Below are 18,719 nucleotides of genomic sequence, written 5' to 3' on the forward strand. Positions count from 1 at the left end.
GCCTATCTTGAATAACTTACTTATGCAAACAAGTGCTAAGTGGCTGAAATATTGCTCTGTTACAACCAATACTGATTAGGTTAATACATTTGTCATTTATTTGGTTCATGAGTGGTACATTTAGGGGTGTTGTCAGGAGAGGGTTCAAAAGACATCTGCTCTTGTAAACAGAATGAAACGCCGCTCAGTTCTGTTGCACGCTCGCAATTGGTCTTACGCTTGAGCCCAGTGACACAGCCTCTGTGCTCATCCATCTCGTCAAGGTCTTCCTGTTTTTCAGGACCATTAATCTTCAGATACAGTTCTTCCACTGGGCTTCCAGACCCCACAACATGGCACCTTTCCGAAGTCCTTTAGACCCCCCAGAATGTCACCTTTTCTGAGGAAGACTCCTTGAAGTGGCCTTTTTCTTCTGCTCATTATGTCAGCTTCTCCAGCTTCAGATGTTCCCTCGTCCCTGCACTTTCTTTGAATCATTTTATAGGAAAGTCATGGGGGGCGGGGGGCTATGACTACGGAAGGTGGGAGGAAAAATAAAAAATCATTTTGAAGCTCATCCCAGATCTCATATGATTTTGTTCATAAGCATTTTAAGTATATTTCTCTAAACATAAGGAGTCTTTAAAAAAATTAGTGACATTGATCAACATAACTATATCTAAAATTAATAATACATTTCAATGTCGTACTATAATTTCTATACTGCTCAATACTGTAAATTCTGATCAATATTATAATTTCTAATTGTCTCTGAATGACATATAAACAGATATAAATACAAATTTTTCATATGCTACTTGTTTAATCAGGACTGAAATAAAAAGTTGGGAGTCTTTTAATCAGATTGATATAATCTGATTTTTATTTTGAAAGTGAAAGAAGACACATTTAACATTAATAAGTATAAATGGGAATTTAAAAAAAACCTACATGTAGATATTTAGTTACCTACTTTGGTTCATTCTACTTCTCAACAGTACTATAGGTGTCTGGGAAGTTGAAGATTTTTTTTCCTTCTTGGAAGGTACTGACAAACTATAAAGGTTCTACCTCTCTCTTATCTTCGTAGGTCACTCTGCACCCTGGTATGCAAATGGACATACTCGGCAGAGAAAGGCTGGGATGACAGCTTCTGGAAGATGATTGGTCTGGAAGACTTCATTGCAGATAATTACAGCAAAATAGGTACAGATATAAAAAAAATCAGGACACCGGATATGTGTGTTTATGTGTGTGCTGTGCTTATCTTTTTATGAATTAAAATACAGGAAGGAAGCCCAGATTTTATGAGAGTAACGAGTTCCAGCCTTAGGAAGCCCTTGTCCTAAGGCTCACATTAACCTAGTTGAGAGGCAGGATATGCAAATAGGCTCAGAAAGACGTTGATGTGAAGCAACTGAGAACACCAGGAAGAAGGGACTCTGTATGCCGTGGTTCCAGCTCATAGTAGAAAGGCAGTTAGTTCCATGAATTAGGGCCAAGACAAAGCCATGGGTTAAGAAATATGACAGACACCAGACCATGAATCAGTGGTTCCTGACCATGATCAGAGGATGCCAGATGGCCAGTTTTAGGGGGCTCTGACTGGGAAGGGAAGTTGTGAGTGATTGGTAGGGGTTTCCCTGAAAAAGTAACTCAGATATTAATTCTATAGTTTAAGGTGTTGAGGTAGTTAGTTTATTGTGCCAACTTGGCTGATAAGCACAAGTGGGGTTAATTGAAGGGTGGAGGGATAAAAGGCTCTGTGAGCCTCGTCTTTCTAGTTTTCGGGTCTCTTGCTTTGTGATGATTGCACCAGAGTGCAGCTGCCTTAGCAGTTCCCTCCTTCAGCTTGCAAGGCTCACTTCCTGCAAGACATTCCCCAAGGAGAAGCTACATGGACCTACCCAATGCAGCCCAGGGTGCTGGAGCAGCCGTGTGGAGACCCCTGCCAGTGCTGAGATGCTTACACATTCACTGACTCCACTTTCCTCCTACAGTCTGCATCATTGCATCTGTTTTGTGAGATGGAGGAGGACTTTGTGGTTTGGTGTTGGATATATGGGTTAATGTTGGACTTGTGGGCTTGGGCAGCACTGGGTTGGGATGTTTCTTGATGCACACTTACCCTTTATATAAAACTCTCTCTTAGGCATGAGTTTCTGTGGATTTGTTTCTCTAAAGTACCCAGCCTAACACAGGTGTTGATGAACATTTTACAAAAAGTTGTGTTTGCGGTAGTCACTGCTCACAAGTCTAATAATCTAACACCAGTTAAAACAATAACTCTTGATTAAATATACATACTTCTATATTGCTTCCTGTACAGGATAGGATGCTATCTCTATCAGGTCGCAGAACATAAGTGACAATTAGGGAAGTTTGTCTTCTCAAGTCATACACTCCAATTTGGGGCCAAGTTAGCAACTCCCAGGCCCCTCCTTCCCCAGGCAGAGTATGAACAGTCCAGAGGATCCCGTGCACACTCTTTTGGAGGGGTCATAACTTGGAAGTGGATCGTGACCTTTCTGATCACATCCCATTGAATAGCACTTTTCCTTTGACCCAATGAAGTTATAGTGATTTGGGGGAAATATTATCACTGATGGAGGTTCATATGTCCATTCATGTGACCAGCTAAATATGAAGAGTTGTGTTATTAAATATTCATAGACAATTACCAGTGTCTGCTACAACTTATGATCACAACTAAGTCCTCAAGTAGGCTATTTCAGTTTAACCTTCCTGTCCTGACTAATGTATGACTTCAACAGTTAAAACATTGCCTGTTGATCCCCCCATACATGTTGGACTTGATCTGATTTTTAACATTTTCTGTGGGATTTTCCTCTATCTTTATTTTTCTTCTTCATATTGGAGTTTAGCATGAATGCATTTTGCCATTAGGGGTAGCCCTCTTGAACGTTTATTATGTTTTTCTGGGTTTTTAATGTATGAAACCCAGGATTGATGGACTTATAGTGACACTAAGTCAAATAAGTGTTCCTAGGGGGTAAAGTTGTTGGGTGGGGTGGGGTGGGGGGTGGTGTAGTAGAGGTCAGGGTGGAAGAGAATGTCTCAAAGCTGATTGTGGTAGCAATTGTACAATACTGCTGGTTTGATTGAACTATGAAATGTTAGGATATCTGTATTAACTCCCAATAAAAAGATTGGGGGGAGTGGGAGGAGAAAAAAATGTTTTTAAACAGATTGTAGTGATGATTATAATAACTCTTCTTGATGTGATCAAACTATTGAATTGTATGACTTGTGAGATATATGCCAATAAAACTTAAAACAAGAAGAAAGAAGAAAGTTCGAGAATATAAGGTTAGAAACATGACTGATCCAAGTAACATCAGTACTACTAATACCAATTCCTTGGGTGCCTGTGACCTGTTAAATGGCAAGTAGCCAAGTTGGGGTGAGGGAAGACTGAAGCCATGGTTGTACACTCAAAAAAGCTGCACTACAATTCCTGTGACTGACGTGGAGCCATCTAAGAATCTGAACTGGTCAAGAAGGAGACAGAGAGGAAGAAACCAAACAGCAGTAGTGGCCATCATCAACGTCCCAAGGACACTGCCTCATTTGATTATCACAAGCCTATGTGGATTGCTATTCCTATTTTCCATATAAAAAAACTGAGATTCAATTCCTTGCCCGCTACAAAGTTGTTGATCTGGCATTCAAACTTGGGTCTCTGCCTACAAAGCAGACTGCCTTCTTGGGATTCTGAGAGAAGTGACCTAACAATACATCAGCCCACCAGTGTGGCCTACCAGCGTCTAATATTTAGTATCTGAAGCCAACTTAGCTAGGTTGGGACAAGTATCTATGTCTGGGAAGGAGGAGGAGTGTGGTGGAGTATAAAGACCTAATGATACTTTAAGTGTTATTGTGGCAGATATCTTAAGACCATTTGGGCCAACACCTGGAGAATAGAAGTACTTACCTCTCTGGCCATTGGGGGAGCTGGCAGAGCGTGATATATTGGGACTCAGGCCAACTAGGCTGGGATTTTGGGCAGTGCTTCAGGTGTAACAGAGGATCTGGGTCCCAAAATGGGCAGATGATACTAACTTGAAAGTTCCTGGAGGCCAGAGACCTTGTCTACCTAGTCTTGAACATCTTGGCATAGATAAATACCTTCTCCCTGAACGTGCAAATAGCTTGGAAAGAGTTAAAGACAAAGTTGCAACAAAGAAATATCCCAGGGCACTAGTGCACTGGCCTTTCCAGCCTAGGCTGGGTAACTAAATGGCTAGTTCTCCAATGATCCAGCATAGGGACTTTCAGCGAGTTCCCTCCCTGCCTTTCTAAAGAGCTGCAAGACTGAGTGCTAAGAGAATCCTTTGGTTCTGTAACTAAGGAATTAGAGGACAATTTGATTTAATACACAGAAATGAGGTAGCTAGTTGAGTCTTATTTCTAGCACTACTGGTGTGAACTTAGTCAAATCTCATAGCCTTTTGTTATCTTCATAGTCATGCCTATGAAGACACAATGATAGCAATTAATACTGATGGCTTACCATTTCCCAGCCCTCTGACTTTTGCACTATAACCACCACATTTAGAATTGTACACAAGCTAATTTTATTGGTCCTTTTTTACAGTGGAGGAAACAGAGTTATGTGGATGGAATGAAGTGTATCTAACTAATGGCTACACAGTGTTCAGGTCACTTGAGCAGAATACAAACCCATGTTTGGCTAACTCAAAGGTCTGCTTTGACCAGTTTGCTATACAACACAACCAATCCCATTGCCATCATGCCATTTCTGACTCATAGTGACTCGCTGAGTCAGAGTAGTACTAGCCCATAAGGTTTCCAAGGCTGTGTGTGTGTGTGTGTGTGTGTGTGTGTGATATTTAATCATTTTATTGGGGGCTCTTACAACTCTTATCACAATCCATACATACACACATGTGTCAAGCACATTTGTACATTTGTTGCCATCATCATTCTCAAAACATTTGCTTTCTACTTGAGCCCTTGGTATCAGCTCCTCATTTTCCTCCTCCCTCCCTGCTTCCTTCTCCCTCATGAACCCTTGGTAATTTATAAATTATTATTATTTTGTCATATCTTACACTGTCTGTCACCTCCTTTCACCCACTTTTCTGTTGCCCATCACCTAGGGAGGTGATTATGTGTAGATCCCTATAATTGGTTCCCCCTTTCCACCCTACCCTCTCTCCACCCTCCCAGTATCACCACTCTTTGCACTGGTCCTGAAGGGATCATCTGTCCTGGATTCCCTGTGTTTCCAGTTCCTATCTATACCAGTGTACATCCTGTGGTCTAGCCAGACTTGTAAGGTAGAATTGGGATCATGATAGTGGGGGGAGGGTGGATGAAGCATTTAGTAACTAGAAGAAATTTGTATGTTTCATCGTTGCTACCCTGCACCCTGACTGGCTCGTCTCCTCCCTGCAACCCTTTTGTAAAGGGGTGTCCAGTTTTCTACAGATGGCATTTGGGTCTCCACTCTGCACTTCCCTTCATTTACAGTGGTATGATATTTTTGTTCTTTGATGCCTGATACTTCATCCATCCCTTTTACACCTCGTGATCACACAGGCTGGTGGGCTTCTTCCATGTGGACTTTGTTGCTTCTGTGCTAGATGGCTGCTTGTTTACCTTCAAGTCTTTAAGACCCCAGATGCTGTCTTTTGATAGCCTGGCACCATCAGATAGATTTCTTCACCACTTTTGCTTATGCACCCATTTGTCTTCAGCGATTGGATCAGGAAGGTGAGCACACAATGATATGATTTTTGGTTCTTTGATGCCTGATAACGGATCCCTTTGGCACCTCATGATCACACAGGCTAGTGTGCTTCTTCCATGTGGACTTTGTTGCTTCTTACCTAGATGGCCACTTGTTTACTTTCAAGTCTTTAAGAACCTAGATGCGATATCTCTTGATAGCCGGGCACCATCAGCTTTCTTCACCACATTTGCTTACGTACCCGCTTTGTCTTCAGGGATCATGTTGGGAAGGTGAGCATCATGGAATGCCAGTTTAATAGAAGAAAGTATTCTTGAATTGAGGGAGTACTTGAGTGGAGGCCCAATTTCCATCTGCTACCTTAATACTAAACCTATAAATCTATGCACATAGATCTATTTCCCCATCCTCATATATAAATATATTTGCATATGGACATGCTTTTATTTAGACCATTATAAATGCCCTTTGCCTCCTAGTTCTGTCTTCTATTTTCTTTTACTGTCCCCTTGTCCCACTATTTTGCTTGGCCTTCATTTGGGTTTCAGTAATTCCTCTTGGTTACATTACTCTTTTTATAGATGTAGACTGCTATATGCTTTTCCCATCGAGAAACTGGTAGGTTCCAACCACCCCCCTTTCAGTCAGCAGACAAGTGCTCAACCACTGCACTCCAGGTTCTCCTTAACCACCTTACATAAACCACACCAAACCACACCAAACCTATGTCATCGAGTCAAATTCTGACTCATAGTGACCCCCATAGGGCAGGACAGAACAGCTCCATTGTGTTTCCAAGGCTGTACAGTTTCAAGTCTGCAGACTACCACATCTTCCTCCTGTGGAACAGCTGGTAGGCTTGAACCTCCAACCTTTCTATTTGCACATGATTGCTTTAACCACCGAGCCACTTACACTCACTGTGTAACTGTAGTTGGTAATGAACAAATACTATTCCACCTTCCCCTTCAGTACTCCAAGAACAGGTCTGTGTCCTTCCAAATACCTCATTTTGTGTAATTCTCACAGGATGCCAAAAGTATTGTTACCCTGTTTACAGATTAGAATCAGAGAGATAAGTAGTCTTCTAGAACCCCACAAAGCCATTGAAAGATAGCAAGGCTTACAAAGCTCCCAGTGAAAGAGCCTAGAACAAACTATGTTTTTATTGAAATGTAAATCTTAATTTCAGTTACTTAATTGTTTAAGTGATTGTTTACGAGTTTACACGCCTCCTCCAGTGGTAGTTGTGTCTTCTGAGTATTCCCATGATGAACTAAAGTTAGCTCTGCTATAATACATGCCAATTTGCCCGTTTATGTGCTTGGCTCTTCCCTAGACTGTGAGCTCTTTGACATAAGTATTGTCATTTATTTACCTTTGTATCTCAGAACTAGTGCTTGTCATTGTGCATTTTGGCATCTACATTACTATTTGATTAGCAAGTGAATGTATTAATGAGTAGATGGCTGACTCTTTTGTTGATGAAAGCTATACTGACAGTTACTTGTTTCAGCTGCATCTTTGGTGACTGGAGTCCAACTTTAACTCCAAACCTCTGATAGTCCTACTCATATTGTGTTCTTCCCCTCAGCACCTCCCCCACCCTCTCCTCTACCCCACCCCTGTACCCCCCACTCAAGCTTAATTAGAATATTCACTCTGCTAATAGAGCAATACCTACAGGAAATATTCATTAAAAGTCCATAATGTTAATCTAGCAGAAAATTTCCAGAGTAACTTTATTAGATTTTGCCTGTTAAGTTAATGGATTTTTAATGGATGTCCTGGGGAGCCATATCATTAACTAGAATATTGCCATACATGAATTAAAACTTACCCATTCATCAAAATTAATTGTATGATGTTTCCTTTGATTTTTATTTCTGGTGACCTGAACTTGTAGTTTCATTCTGAACCCAAATTAGCAGATAGTTAAGAGGATGTTAACTCTCAATGGTGACTTTCAGAAACCTCCCTCGAAGGCCCCTCCAGACATTCGTGAGCAGCTCTTGTTCCCATGAAAGATGAATCTCGGAAGCCTTCTATGAAGTGCTAAACATTTCCAGTGCACTCATTGCCCATCAGGATGTGGGCAGTAGAGCACAAAAGCTTTAAGCAGATTTGAGCAGTAGGCGTCGTGGATTGGAGCATTAATACAATTACTATTATTCGCTCCGTGTGGAGCTTCTCGCCAAGGCTTTACCAGCCTTCATGGGCTCAAGCAGTAGATAAATGCTTTCCCTGGAAACAGCACCTCAGTGCCTGGTGGTCTTATGGAGGAATGCTTTTGAAATGAGTTATTTATGAAGTGTAAGTTAAGGATCAGATACAATATTTATGTAGCATATTTTTCAGGACGGGGAATTTTTTACAATGCTTGCAGTAACTACCTGCACATCACAAAGCTAACACGTCCCAATACAACCCAATGAATTCTTTCCGGGGAGTATTGGAATGGCATAGGAACATTAGGCAAAATTTAAGGGAGGAAAAATAATTGTTTGAATCAAAAGCATACAGCAGAAATCTCTATCATTGTAACTGTACGGGTCAGTTTAGTGCTTAGAATTGAAGGAGAAAGCCCAAACCTCATTTTCAGTCAGTCTGTTTATTTGTTTATATATCCACAGTCCTATAAAATCTTCCGTGTCAGTACGTTTTGACCTTCAGGTTCATCTGAATCATTCCCAGGTTCCTGTCTAATCTGAAACATATATCAGAAGCAAACAGGCAGGAAGAGCTCGGCGGTGAGATAAAGTAGGATCCCACCTGCTTCCATTGGTTTTCCGGGCTCCCTGTCAGCATGTCCCTGATGCCTTTTTAACTTCCTGGGAAGGGTGCTTCATCGTGTTGTTGGGGCAGGCCCCTTGATGGAAATTCATGTGCACAGCATGGCTGAGCTATGGAGTGATCGCTTGCATTACAGAAAGAGCTTTGTTCCAGAAAAGGATTTAGCATGTTGGCCTATAGATCATCCACTATTTGGGAACAAGGAAGCCTGGCAGAGAACAAACTTGCAGCCCAAGGAGAAGGAATGACTAACTGTTAAGGAAGAAATGAAAATGAAGATAGAGCATTTGTGAAAGAGCACAGTTTGTTGAGGGCAGGGGGTAGGAGGCTGCTTTTTATAACTGTTTTTCTCTTTGCTTCCAGCACTGGGTTCACACTTCTGGCCCTGTGGGGATAGTTACAGGCACACAGGGGTACTGAGGAAGTATTGGCTCATTGAGAGAATGTGTGTTTGAATGAAATATTTGATTAAAAAATTTTTTTGGCTTCAACTATACCAAATTCTTAATGGACTGCCTATAAATTCATTTAATTAAGTGACACTATTAGGTGTTACATGGATCGAGAGGCACTAGTGCAGACAGAGCAAAGGAATACTGCATGGTTTAAAATCAAGACAGAAAGATGTGTGTCAGTATTCTGTCCTCTCACTATACTTTTTCGATCTGCATGCTGAGCAAATAATCAGAGAAGTTGGATTCTAGGAAGAATGCTAAGGCATCAGGATCGGGAGAAAGCTTATTAGCAACCTGTGATGTGCAGATGGCACAACCTGACTTGCTGAAAGTGTTGAAGACCGGAAGGACTAGCTGATGATGATCAAGGATGTAACTCAATAAAGGAACTTCAAACCCTCACAACGGGACCAATAGGTTACACCCAGATAAACAGAGACAGATTACAGTTGCTAAGGATTTACTCTTCCTTGGATCCATAATCAGTATTCAGGGAAGCGGTTGCCAAGAAATCTCTGGACAAGTTGCATTAGGTAAATAGGCTGCACACAACCTCTGGAGAGTATTCAAAGGCGAGGATGTTACTTTGAAGACTAAGGTGCACCCGACCGAGCAATGGTACTTTCTTTTGCTTCCTATGCATGAGAAAGATGGACATTGAGCAAGGAAGACTGAAGAAGAATTGATCATTTGAAGGACGGTGCCAGGGAAAAACATGGATGGTTAAAGAAACCCAAACCCAAGCCTTAATCGATCTGTCTTGGGAGAAGTACAACCAGAATGCTTCTTGGGAGCAAGGCTGCTTAGACTTTATCTTGTATAATTTGTACATGTTACCCCGAGAGACCATTTCCTGGAAAAAGACATCGTTCTTGGTACAGTAGAAGGGCAGCAAGGAAAAGGAAGACCCTTGACAAGATGGACTGACACCGTGCCTACAACAGTGGGCGACCCATCACCACGATTGTGAGGCCAGCACAGGACGGCGCGGTGTTTCCTTCTGCTGAGCATAGAGTCACCGTGGACTGACTTGCTGCAACCTAACAGAAGCGACAATTAGGTGACAGAAAAGCAATAGTTTTATTTAATAAATTCAGTGCCCATCGTCCTTTCTCGCCAAAACACTTGCTGTATAAGAAGGCATCCCCATGGAAGACACACTAGAACCTCCGTGAGAGCCGATTCTACCTCCTTCTTTCAGAAAATCTCTCAGAGACTTTTCTGTGACAAGAAATACTGTAGACTTCCTCATAGAGAAAAAAACAAAAAACAAAAACAAATACACAACAACAAAGCCCCACTTATTTGATCAAAATTGGGGATTTATTTTTTCAGAGAATAGACTATGCCCTGGAGTAACTGAAGAAGCATTTAAGACCATTTACTTCTTTAGACTTCAAAGGTTAGTTCAAGCACCCTGATTAAAGGTGAGTGTCCATTGGAGGGAAGTCCCTAGAGTTCGAACAGGTGGCTGCTAACTGAAAGTAAGAAGGATTGAGTCTAACGAGGCGCCACGGAAGAAAGGCACAGTGAGCTACTGACAAAGTAGCCAAGTGAACATTTTGAGATGCAGTGCTATGCCAACACACATGTGGTCTCCATTGAATGAGAATCAAATCGATAGGAACTGTGTTTTTATTTTGTCTGGTTGAGTCTTAATGGTTTAGGGACTTAGATGTGCAGGTACTCATCACTGCCCTGCTCTGAAGTTTAAGAGCACTTCAAAGAACCACCCCAGGCAAAGTATGGTATTGTGGTATTGACAGTCCCATGTTTTTCTGAGACTGTACATCTTTAGCAGAGCAGACAACCTTCTCCTTCTTCCAAGGAGCAGGTAGTAGGTTTGAACTTGTGGCTCAAAGTCCAATGCTTAACCAACAGTGGTACAAGGATTCCTTTAGCATTAATGTTAGTCAGGCTGAGTTAAAGAATTAAAGAGCATAAGGGCTTCCTATCTCCTTCTTGAACTTGGCTATACCCTGGAACTTCGATAGCACAGTGCTCTCCCTCATGTTCAGTCCAAGAAACTATGACAAAGATTGAAGAGAGCTTGGTTGACTTGCTGGAGCCAACCCACATTTGATCTTTCTGCTTCTTTCATGAACTAGAGAGTACACTAGCCTGCCCACCTGTGGTGAAAGAAGAGACACACCCCCAGCCTGCACTTGCTCCCTTCCTTGCCATGGCCCACGTTCCTGGCTAACATGGCCCCATGAGTGCTGGACTCTTTCAAGCCTGCCCAATCAGTAAAGTGCTTCTTAAGCCCATGGCTGGAATAAATAATAGCACAACATTAGGAGATGGGCGTGTTCTTATAAACCCTGCACTATTCTAGGGCAAGCAGAGGAGATTTCCTTGTGAAAAGTTGCTTAGCAGGTTTCCACCAAGAATCTGCATCAAAACCGATGTTGTTGTAGTTGTTGTCAGGCACCTTCGAGTTGGCTCCGGCCCATGGCAACCTTATTCACAACAGAAGGATACACTGTGCCATACTCAAAAGAGCTCTTATGCCTGAGCCAACTGATGCAGCCACTGTGTCAATCCATCTCGTTGAGGGCCTTCCTCTCTTTTGCTGCCTTTCTGCTTTGGCAAACATGATGTTCTTGTTCTCAAGGGATGATCTTTCCTGTAAACCAACGTGCAGATCTTGAATCCAGCGTTGCCATCCATAGTTGTAGGCATTAGAAAATCCCTTTTAAGCTGTTATTGCCAAATGTCCTGAATTGGCCCAATAGAACTGGGCACATTAACAAACAATCATCCATTCTTCATCTAGAATATGAGTCTTTTTTTCAATTGTGGTATCGTTCAGAGAGACCATTTCTTTTCAAGGGCTGCTCTGAAAGCTTTGTTGAAATGTAGCTTCCTCTTGGCATCCAGTGAAAATATGTGCTGCTATTTTAAATAATTTTTATTCAATGTTCTGGAAAAATCTTTGGCCACAAATAATCCTAGCCCTTTTTCTAGTTCATAGGGGGCCCATCCCATCATTTCATGCACCCAGAGGGAGGCCATCCCTGGAGTGCTCTGGACCATGGTTTGTCCTTGTCCTTCACCCTGAGCCTTTGAATTCCATCCTACCTTCCTATCATCCTCTTTCTATTTAGGTTTGCTCTTCCTCCTTAACATAGACAACAAAGGATTTCAAAGCAAATGCATTTCCTCTGAATAGTGAACTGTTGAGGAGCCCTTGTGGCATAGTGGGCTACCCACTGACTGCTAATCACATGCAAGGTCAGCAGCTCAATATTATCAGTCACTCCTCAACAGAAAGGTTAAGCTTTCCATGCCCATAAAGAGTTATAGTCTTGGAAACCCATAGGATCAGTTCTACCCTGTCCTGTAGGGTCACTATGAGTAAGAATTGACTTGATCAGTAGTCCCTCGATGCAACAACATTTTTTTCTAATCAGCTGGCGTTCCATGATGCTTACAACCCGACAGGATCACTGCAGACAAAATGGGTGCATGGCAAATATGGTGAAGAAAGTTGATGGTGCCTGGCTGTCAAAAGATATAGCATCTGGGGTTTTAAAGACTGAAAGACAAACAAGTTTCCATTTAGCTGAGAAATAACAAAGTCCACATGGAAGAAGCACACCAACCTGTGTGATCATGAAGTGTCGATGGGATCAGGTATCAGGCATCAAAGACCTAGAACAAAATAATCATATCAATGTGAATGGGGGTGTATGTGGAGTGAAGACCCAAAACTGATCTGTAGACAATTGGACAACCCCTTACAGAAAGGGCACAAGGAAGAAACAAGCCAGTCATGGCGCAGTATACCACTGATGAAGCATACAACTTTCCTCTAGTTCTTTAATGCTCCCCACCCCCACCTCCACTATCATGATTCCAATTTTACCTTACAGATCCAGCTAGACCAGAGCATGTACATGGGTACAGATGAGAGCTTAAAGCCCAGGGAATTCAGGACCGATAACCCCCTCCGGTCCAATAATGATAGTAGTGATGCCAGGAGGGGAAGGGGAAAGTGGGGAGAGAAAGGGGGAACAGATCACAATGATCTACATATAACCACCTCCCTGGGGGGTGGACAACAGAAAAGTGGTCAGTGTAAGACATGTAAAAATAATAATGATTTATAAATTATCAAGGATTAGTGAGGGAAGGAGGGGGGAAATGAGGAGCTGATAGGAAGGGCTCAAGTATAAAGAAAATATTTTGAAAATGATGATGGCAACAAATGTACAAATGGGCTTGACACCATGAATGGATGTATGTATTGTGATAAGAGCTGTGTGAGCCCCCAATAAAATGATTTTTTTTTAAAGAATTGAGTTGATCACAGTGGTGGAATTTCATTTATCTATCTATTTATTTATTTATACTACTACAGGCCATGAACCAAGAGGAAGAGCCTTGACAAGATTAATTAACACAGTGGTTGGAACAATGGGCTCAAACCTAACAATCCTGAGGGTGGTGTGAGACCAGGCGGTGCTTTATTCCGCTGCACACAGGGTCCCAATGATTGGGAATCGACTTGATGGCATTGAACAGCAGCAACAGCATCATACGACCTTCCTTTATCTTGAACTTCTCTCTGATGGAGAAGCACCTGAAGGCTCCGTTGTTTGTTGGTGATCCATCTAGTCAGCCAGCCACACTCACTGTGTGGCTATAAGAATATATAAGAATAAATTCTCATAGGGATATAAGAATAAATTCTTCCAGGGGTATAAGGATAAATTCTTCGTGGCCAGTCTTCTGGGAAAATCACAGTCAACAATTGGGGCAGGGGTTTAAATGGGTCAGCAATATTAGTAATATACGTCGAGAGATACCCAACCCAGTATGAGCAAACCGAGCAGGGAGTGCCTTACATTGGTGGTGGCATCAAGGAAGGCTTCTTGTGGAGTTGACATTTGGATATGTCTTAAAGTATGAGTCACAGTTTATCAAGTTAAGAGGAAGAATGACTTCGGGGCAGGAGAATTAAATTGAATGGAGCGACTGGAGCCCAGTGAGCCTTACCTGAATGAGGAGGATTGCTGGAAGGTGACGTGGGAGAGGGGCCTGCGTTTAATTCCTGCGTTTATTAAGCCTGGATGATGGGGCTGCTAATAAATGATTAAAAGTATTAGGATTTGCTACCTTCCCCTCAAGAGATGTTTCTAATAACTTCTGGCAATGCTGTACATAAAAATGAGAACAATGTTAAAAGTTGTTACTGTGAAGATGACTCTGTGTGTGTGTGTGTGTGTGTGTATGTGTGTGAGGCAAGCCTTTTTTCCCCCTTAACCCATACAGTGTGCATTACCTACCTCTCCTCTACAAAGGTTTGTTATACAGCTAACAGGAGATATCAGATGTCACAGGACTTGTGGTTTATGAATGCTGAAAAAATATTTGCCGTGATCACTTGTTTTCAGTGGTACCTTGGCACCTGGAGGACAGCAGCCTTTGCTCCTTTAATCCCTTGCTCCCTGGCTGTTGTTTGGACCAGGAGAAAATAACTGTCCTCTGGGGTCTTGATCATCACCCTGAGATTCCCAGAAGTACTGCTTCAGCTGCCGGCCTTCCAGGAATAGCCCTGCAAAGTCAGAAGGGCAAGGGAGTAGCGATGACCACATCATGAGGCGAGGTAATGGCTCTCAGAGGTTTTGCTGTATCTAAAGCTTCATGGAGCAGCTCCCCCTTTTCCAGTATGGCATGTAGAAGATGATTGGAAGCTCCCAGAAAATGACCTCAGCTCCCAAATTCCCTTCCTCCTGCTGGAAAATCAGTGTATACCGAAGCTGAAAGGCTTCTTGCTCCAGCCCCTTCATTTTATAGATGAAAAACTAATGTTCAAGAAGATGACGTCACTCTAAGTCTTGCAGAGTTTTACTGACAGTGCTCAGACCAGAACTCAGAACTTCTGGTGTCTAGTGCTTAGACAATCCCACTACTCCATGTTGGACAATCCCACTACTCCATGTTGAACAATCCCACTACTCCATGTTGGACAATCCCACTACTCCATATCGGACAATCCCACTACTCCATATCGGACAATCCCACTACTCCATGTCAGACAATCCCACTACTCCATGTTGGACAATCTCACTACTCCATGTTGGACAATCCCACTACTCCATGTTGAACAATCCCACTACTCCATGTTGGACAATCCCGCTACTCCGTGCTGGACAATCCCGCTACTCCATGTTGGACAATCCCACTACTCCATGTTGGACAATCCCGCTACTCCATGCTGGACAATCCCGCTACTCCATGTTGGACAATCCCACTACTCCATGTCGGACAATCCCACTACTCCATGTTGGACAATCCCCCTACTCCATATCAGACAATCCCACTACTCCATGTCGGACAATCCCACTACTCCATGTTGGACAATCCCACTACTCCATGTTGGACAACCCCACTATGCCTGTTGTGTGAGATTTTCTACACTTTTGCTCATTAGCCAGTCTGAGTACAATTATTCTAAATTATCCAGCAGGAAAATATCATGAAGGGGACACTTTACATACATGGATTCACCTAGTCCTTTGTCCAATCTTTACGCATGAAAATCCAAGAAATGGGCTTTTCTCAAGCAGCCACGGATAATTGATTTTTGAATTATCAGAATCATAAGAGACTTATATGAGAGTTCCAAAAAGTTCATGAAAAACATTTCCATTGTTTTTAATTCCATTTTACATGACTTTTTTTTTGAAGTCCCGTCCTATAGGCAAATTCAAATGATTAAGAAACACATCTCTTGGGTTGTTGCTAAGTGTCTTGGCGGCACTTCCAGCTCCCAGCGACCCTGTGTGCACAGAAGGAAAAACTGCCCGGCCCAGCCCCATCCTCACAATTGGTGCCCTGGGCTCATTTTGGCAGCCACTGTCAGTCCATCTCGCTGAGGGCCTTCCTCTTTTTCAGTGCTCCTGCTCTTTACCAAGCGTGATGTCCTTCTCTAGGGACTCATCTGTCCTATCACAGGCCCCACGTATGTGAGATGGAGTCTCGCCATCCTTGCCTCTGAGGAACTTTCTCACTGCACTTCATCCGATTCAGATTTGCTTGTTTTTTGACAATATTCTTCGTCAACACCATAGTTCCAATGCATGGACTTGTCCTCCGTCTTTCCGATCCAGTATCCAACTGTCACACGTCTGTGTGGTGATTGAGAATACCATGGTTTGCATCACTGACAGCTTAGCCTCAAAGTAGCACCCTTGCTTTTTTAACACATTGAAGAGCTCTGCTGCAGCAGAAGCACCTACTGCAAGGTGTCCTTTGGTCTCCTTACTGCAGCTTCCCTGAGCACTGATTGTGGATCCAAGCAAGAGGAAACCCTTGGCAACTTCAATCGTTGCTCTGTTTATCATATTCGCTACTGATCCAGTAATGAGTATTTTGGCCTCCTTTAAGCTGTCTTCATACTGAAGGCTGCAATCCTTGATCTTCATCAGTAAGTACTTCAAGTCCTCCCCACTTTCAGCAAGCCAGGTTGTACCATCTGAGTACCACAGGTTGCTAATAACTGTCCTCAGCCCTCGATGCTGCACTCTTCTTCGTATCCTCCGGTTTCTCTGATGATCTGCTCAGCATACAGACTGACTAAGCATAGTGGGAGCATACAACCCAGTTACACACCTTTCTGGATTTTAAACCACTCGACATGCCCTGTTCTGCTTGCACAGTTGCTTCTTGATCTTGATACCTGTGTACAAGTTGTCCACAAGTACAATGAAGTGTTCTGGAATAAGCAGTGTGCTCAGAGGTTTGAGTTCAGTTCCAGTTTTGCTAAATGCAAGCTGTGCTCACTCTGCCTGGCAATAAATGGAGCGAACCTCAAGCTGCCCCCGTTCCAAGTCACATAAACAATTGTAAAGGACTTTTGGCAGTTATATTCAAAGGAAGGAAAGCTCTTGGTGTGCAGAAACAAGCCTGGGTAACTGAATGAAGGAGAGAGCCAAAGCTCACCTCAGAATTTCTCTTCTTTCCTCGCACTTGTTAACTCAGCCAGATGTATTGCTGCCGGCTGCGAGCGATGCGAACGCAAGCCAGCAAGTTTCTTGCCATCCCAGAACATTCAGTTTAATAGAATGACCTTAGAAAGTCGATCACAAAAAAACGTCGAGTCAAATACCATCAAGCATACGTGACGGGGGCTTTAGGAGTGAATGGGAATATAAACTTGTTTGGGAAATCAAGAGGTGATTGAGCAAGTAATGCTCCTTCTTTCCTCTGATGCACCCTGGTGGCATAGTGTTATGCTTTAAGCTGCTAACTGCAAGGTCAGCAGTTTGAAACCACCAGCCAGTCACTCCTCTAGAGAAAGATGAGCCTTTCTACTCCAGGAAAGAATTATATCCTCAGAAACCCACAGGAGCGGTTCTACCCTGCCCTTTAGGGTCTTTGCGAGTCAGAATCAACTCACAATGACAGTGAGTTCATTTGTCTAGTGTCATTATGAAATAAATATTTGTTGGATGGGTGAATAGAGTTGGTATCCAACATAGAATTCTGATTTACCTACTTATGTCAACTGTTGAGCTTGCTTCTCTTTTGGCCTGCATGTGGCTTATGTGTGCATTTGTGAATTAGGTGAAGGTTTACAACGGACCCATTGCATCTCCCTAACATACTGTCCCTCATCCCACTTCATATGGTTCCTTTTTCCATTCCTCCTTTTCTAACCCTCTGAGCTTTGTCACTGTTTTTGCTGGGTACCATTCAATAAGTCCTGACTCATAGTGACCCTACCGAAAACAGCTAAACACCACCTGACCTTGTCTATCCTCACAGTTGTTGCTGCTATGAACTTTTTGTCCTTGTAAAAATACTGCCTTTGTTTATTTTAAAGCTTGATTACTCTAAAATGGGGTCATTAATGTTCCAGACCTGAAGGGTGACTAAGGGCGTAGTTTTGGGGAGCCAACAGACATATTTGGCCAGTAATTCTAGTCTCGTTTGTCATTTTGAGTTCCCTTCCACACATTTTCTTGTCCCTTTTCTATCTAGAGCCATTTACTGTGACCCTTTTCACAACAGGTGGTAGCTGGATACCATCCAGTTCTTCTCGTCTGAGAATTGTAGAAACATGTTTGTGTGGTCTAGTAGACCATTGGCCTAGTTAGTTTCATATGTTTTTGAAGTATTATGACTCTTCTTTTCTCCTGATGAACAGCGACCAACAGTTGTACCCTAGAAGGAGGCGCACATGGTCTCTTAAGACCCAGGTACTACTACTCACCATAGGAGGATGTACATCGTCAGTGTTGTGGACTCTATTGTGCCACCTGACCTTGGTGTTCTCTGTGATCTCGGTCCTGATACCACAGATCCTCTGGGTTTTCTGTTTCAATAAAAGCTACCAACATTCCCCAGTTAGAGGTAATTGAATAGAAGTCATTGAATAGAAATAAGTGACCTAGAAGTCATTTATTTTTGCATTCCAAATATATTCATTATAATGACAATAAGGTATATATATATATATATGAACTGACTGAGAAGTAAATATCATAGTATACTAACAATTATGCTTGCATGATAATATTATTAGGGGCTTTCTTTAAAAATTGAACACTTATTGGGATATGATTTGCTTATCATCCAATCAAGTTTTGATATATAATCACATAAGAATAGCTATGCTGTCATCACCACAATCAATTTTAGAACATTTCCTTCTTTCTTGTGCTCATTATTCTTAGCTCCTTGTTCTCCCCCCAACCGCCTCAGCCTAGAATCTAGTATCTAGTTAAATTATTATCTCTGTGGAT

At 42.4% G+C, this 18,719-nt stretch overlaps 1 protein-coding gene across 4 annotated transcripts in view; it reads left to right on the forward strand.

Annotated features, from left to right (window-relative positions):
- The window catches only part of FGGY (FGGY carbohydrate kinase domain containing), a 540,059-nt gene that overhangs the window by 207,079 nt on the left and 314,261 nt on the right, over nt 1-18,719 (forward strand). For all 4 annotated transcript variants that reach the window (XM_075556875.1, XM_075556868.1, XM_075556883.1 and 1 more), the window contains one exon: nt 1,070-1,185. In XM_075556875.1, coding sequence (XP_075412990.1) covers nt 1,070-1,185 — 116 coding nt within the window. The remainder of the gene's footprint in view (nt 1-1,069; nt 1,186-18,719) is intronic.

The sequence above is a fragment of the Tenrec ecaudatus genome, chromosome 1 (genome assembly GCF_050624435.1).
Source record: "Tenrec ecaudatus isolate mTenEca1 chromosome 1, mTenEca1.hap1, whole genome shotgun sequence".
NCBI classification, from domain to species: Eukaryota; Metazoa; Chordata; class Mammalia; order Afrosoricida; family Tenrecidae; genus Tenrec; species Tenrec ecaudatus.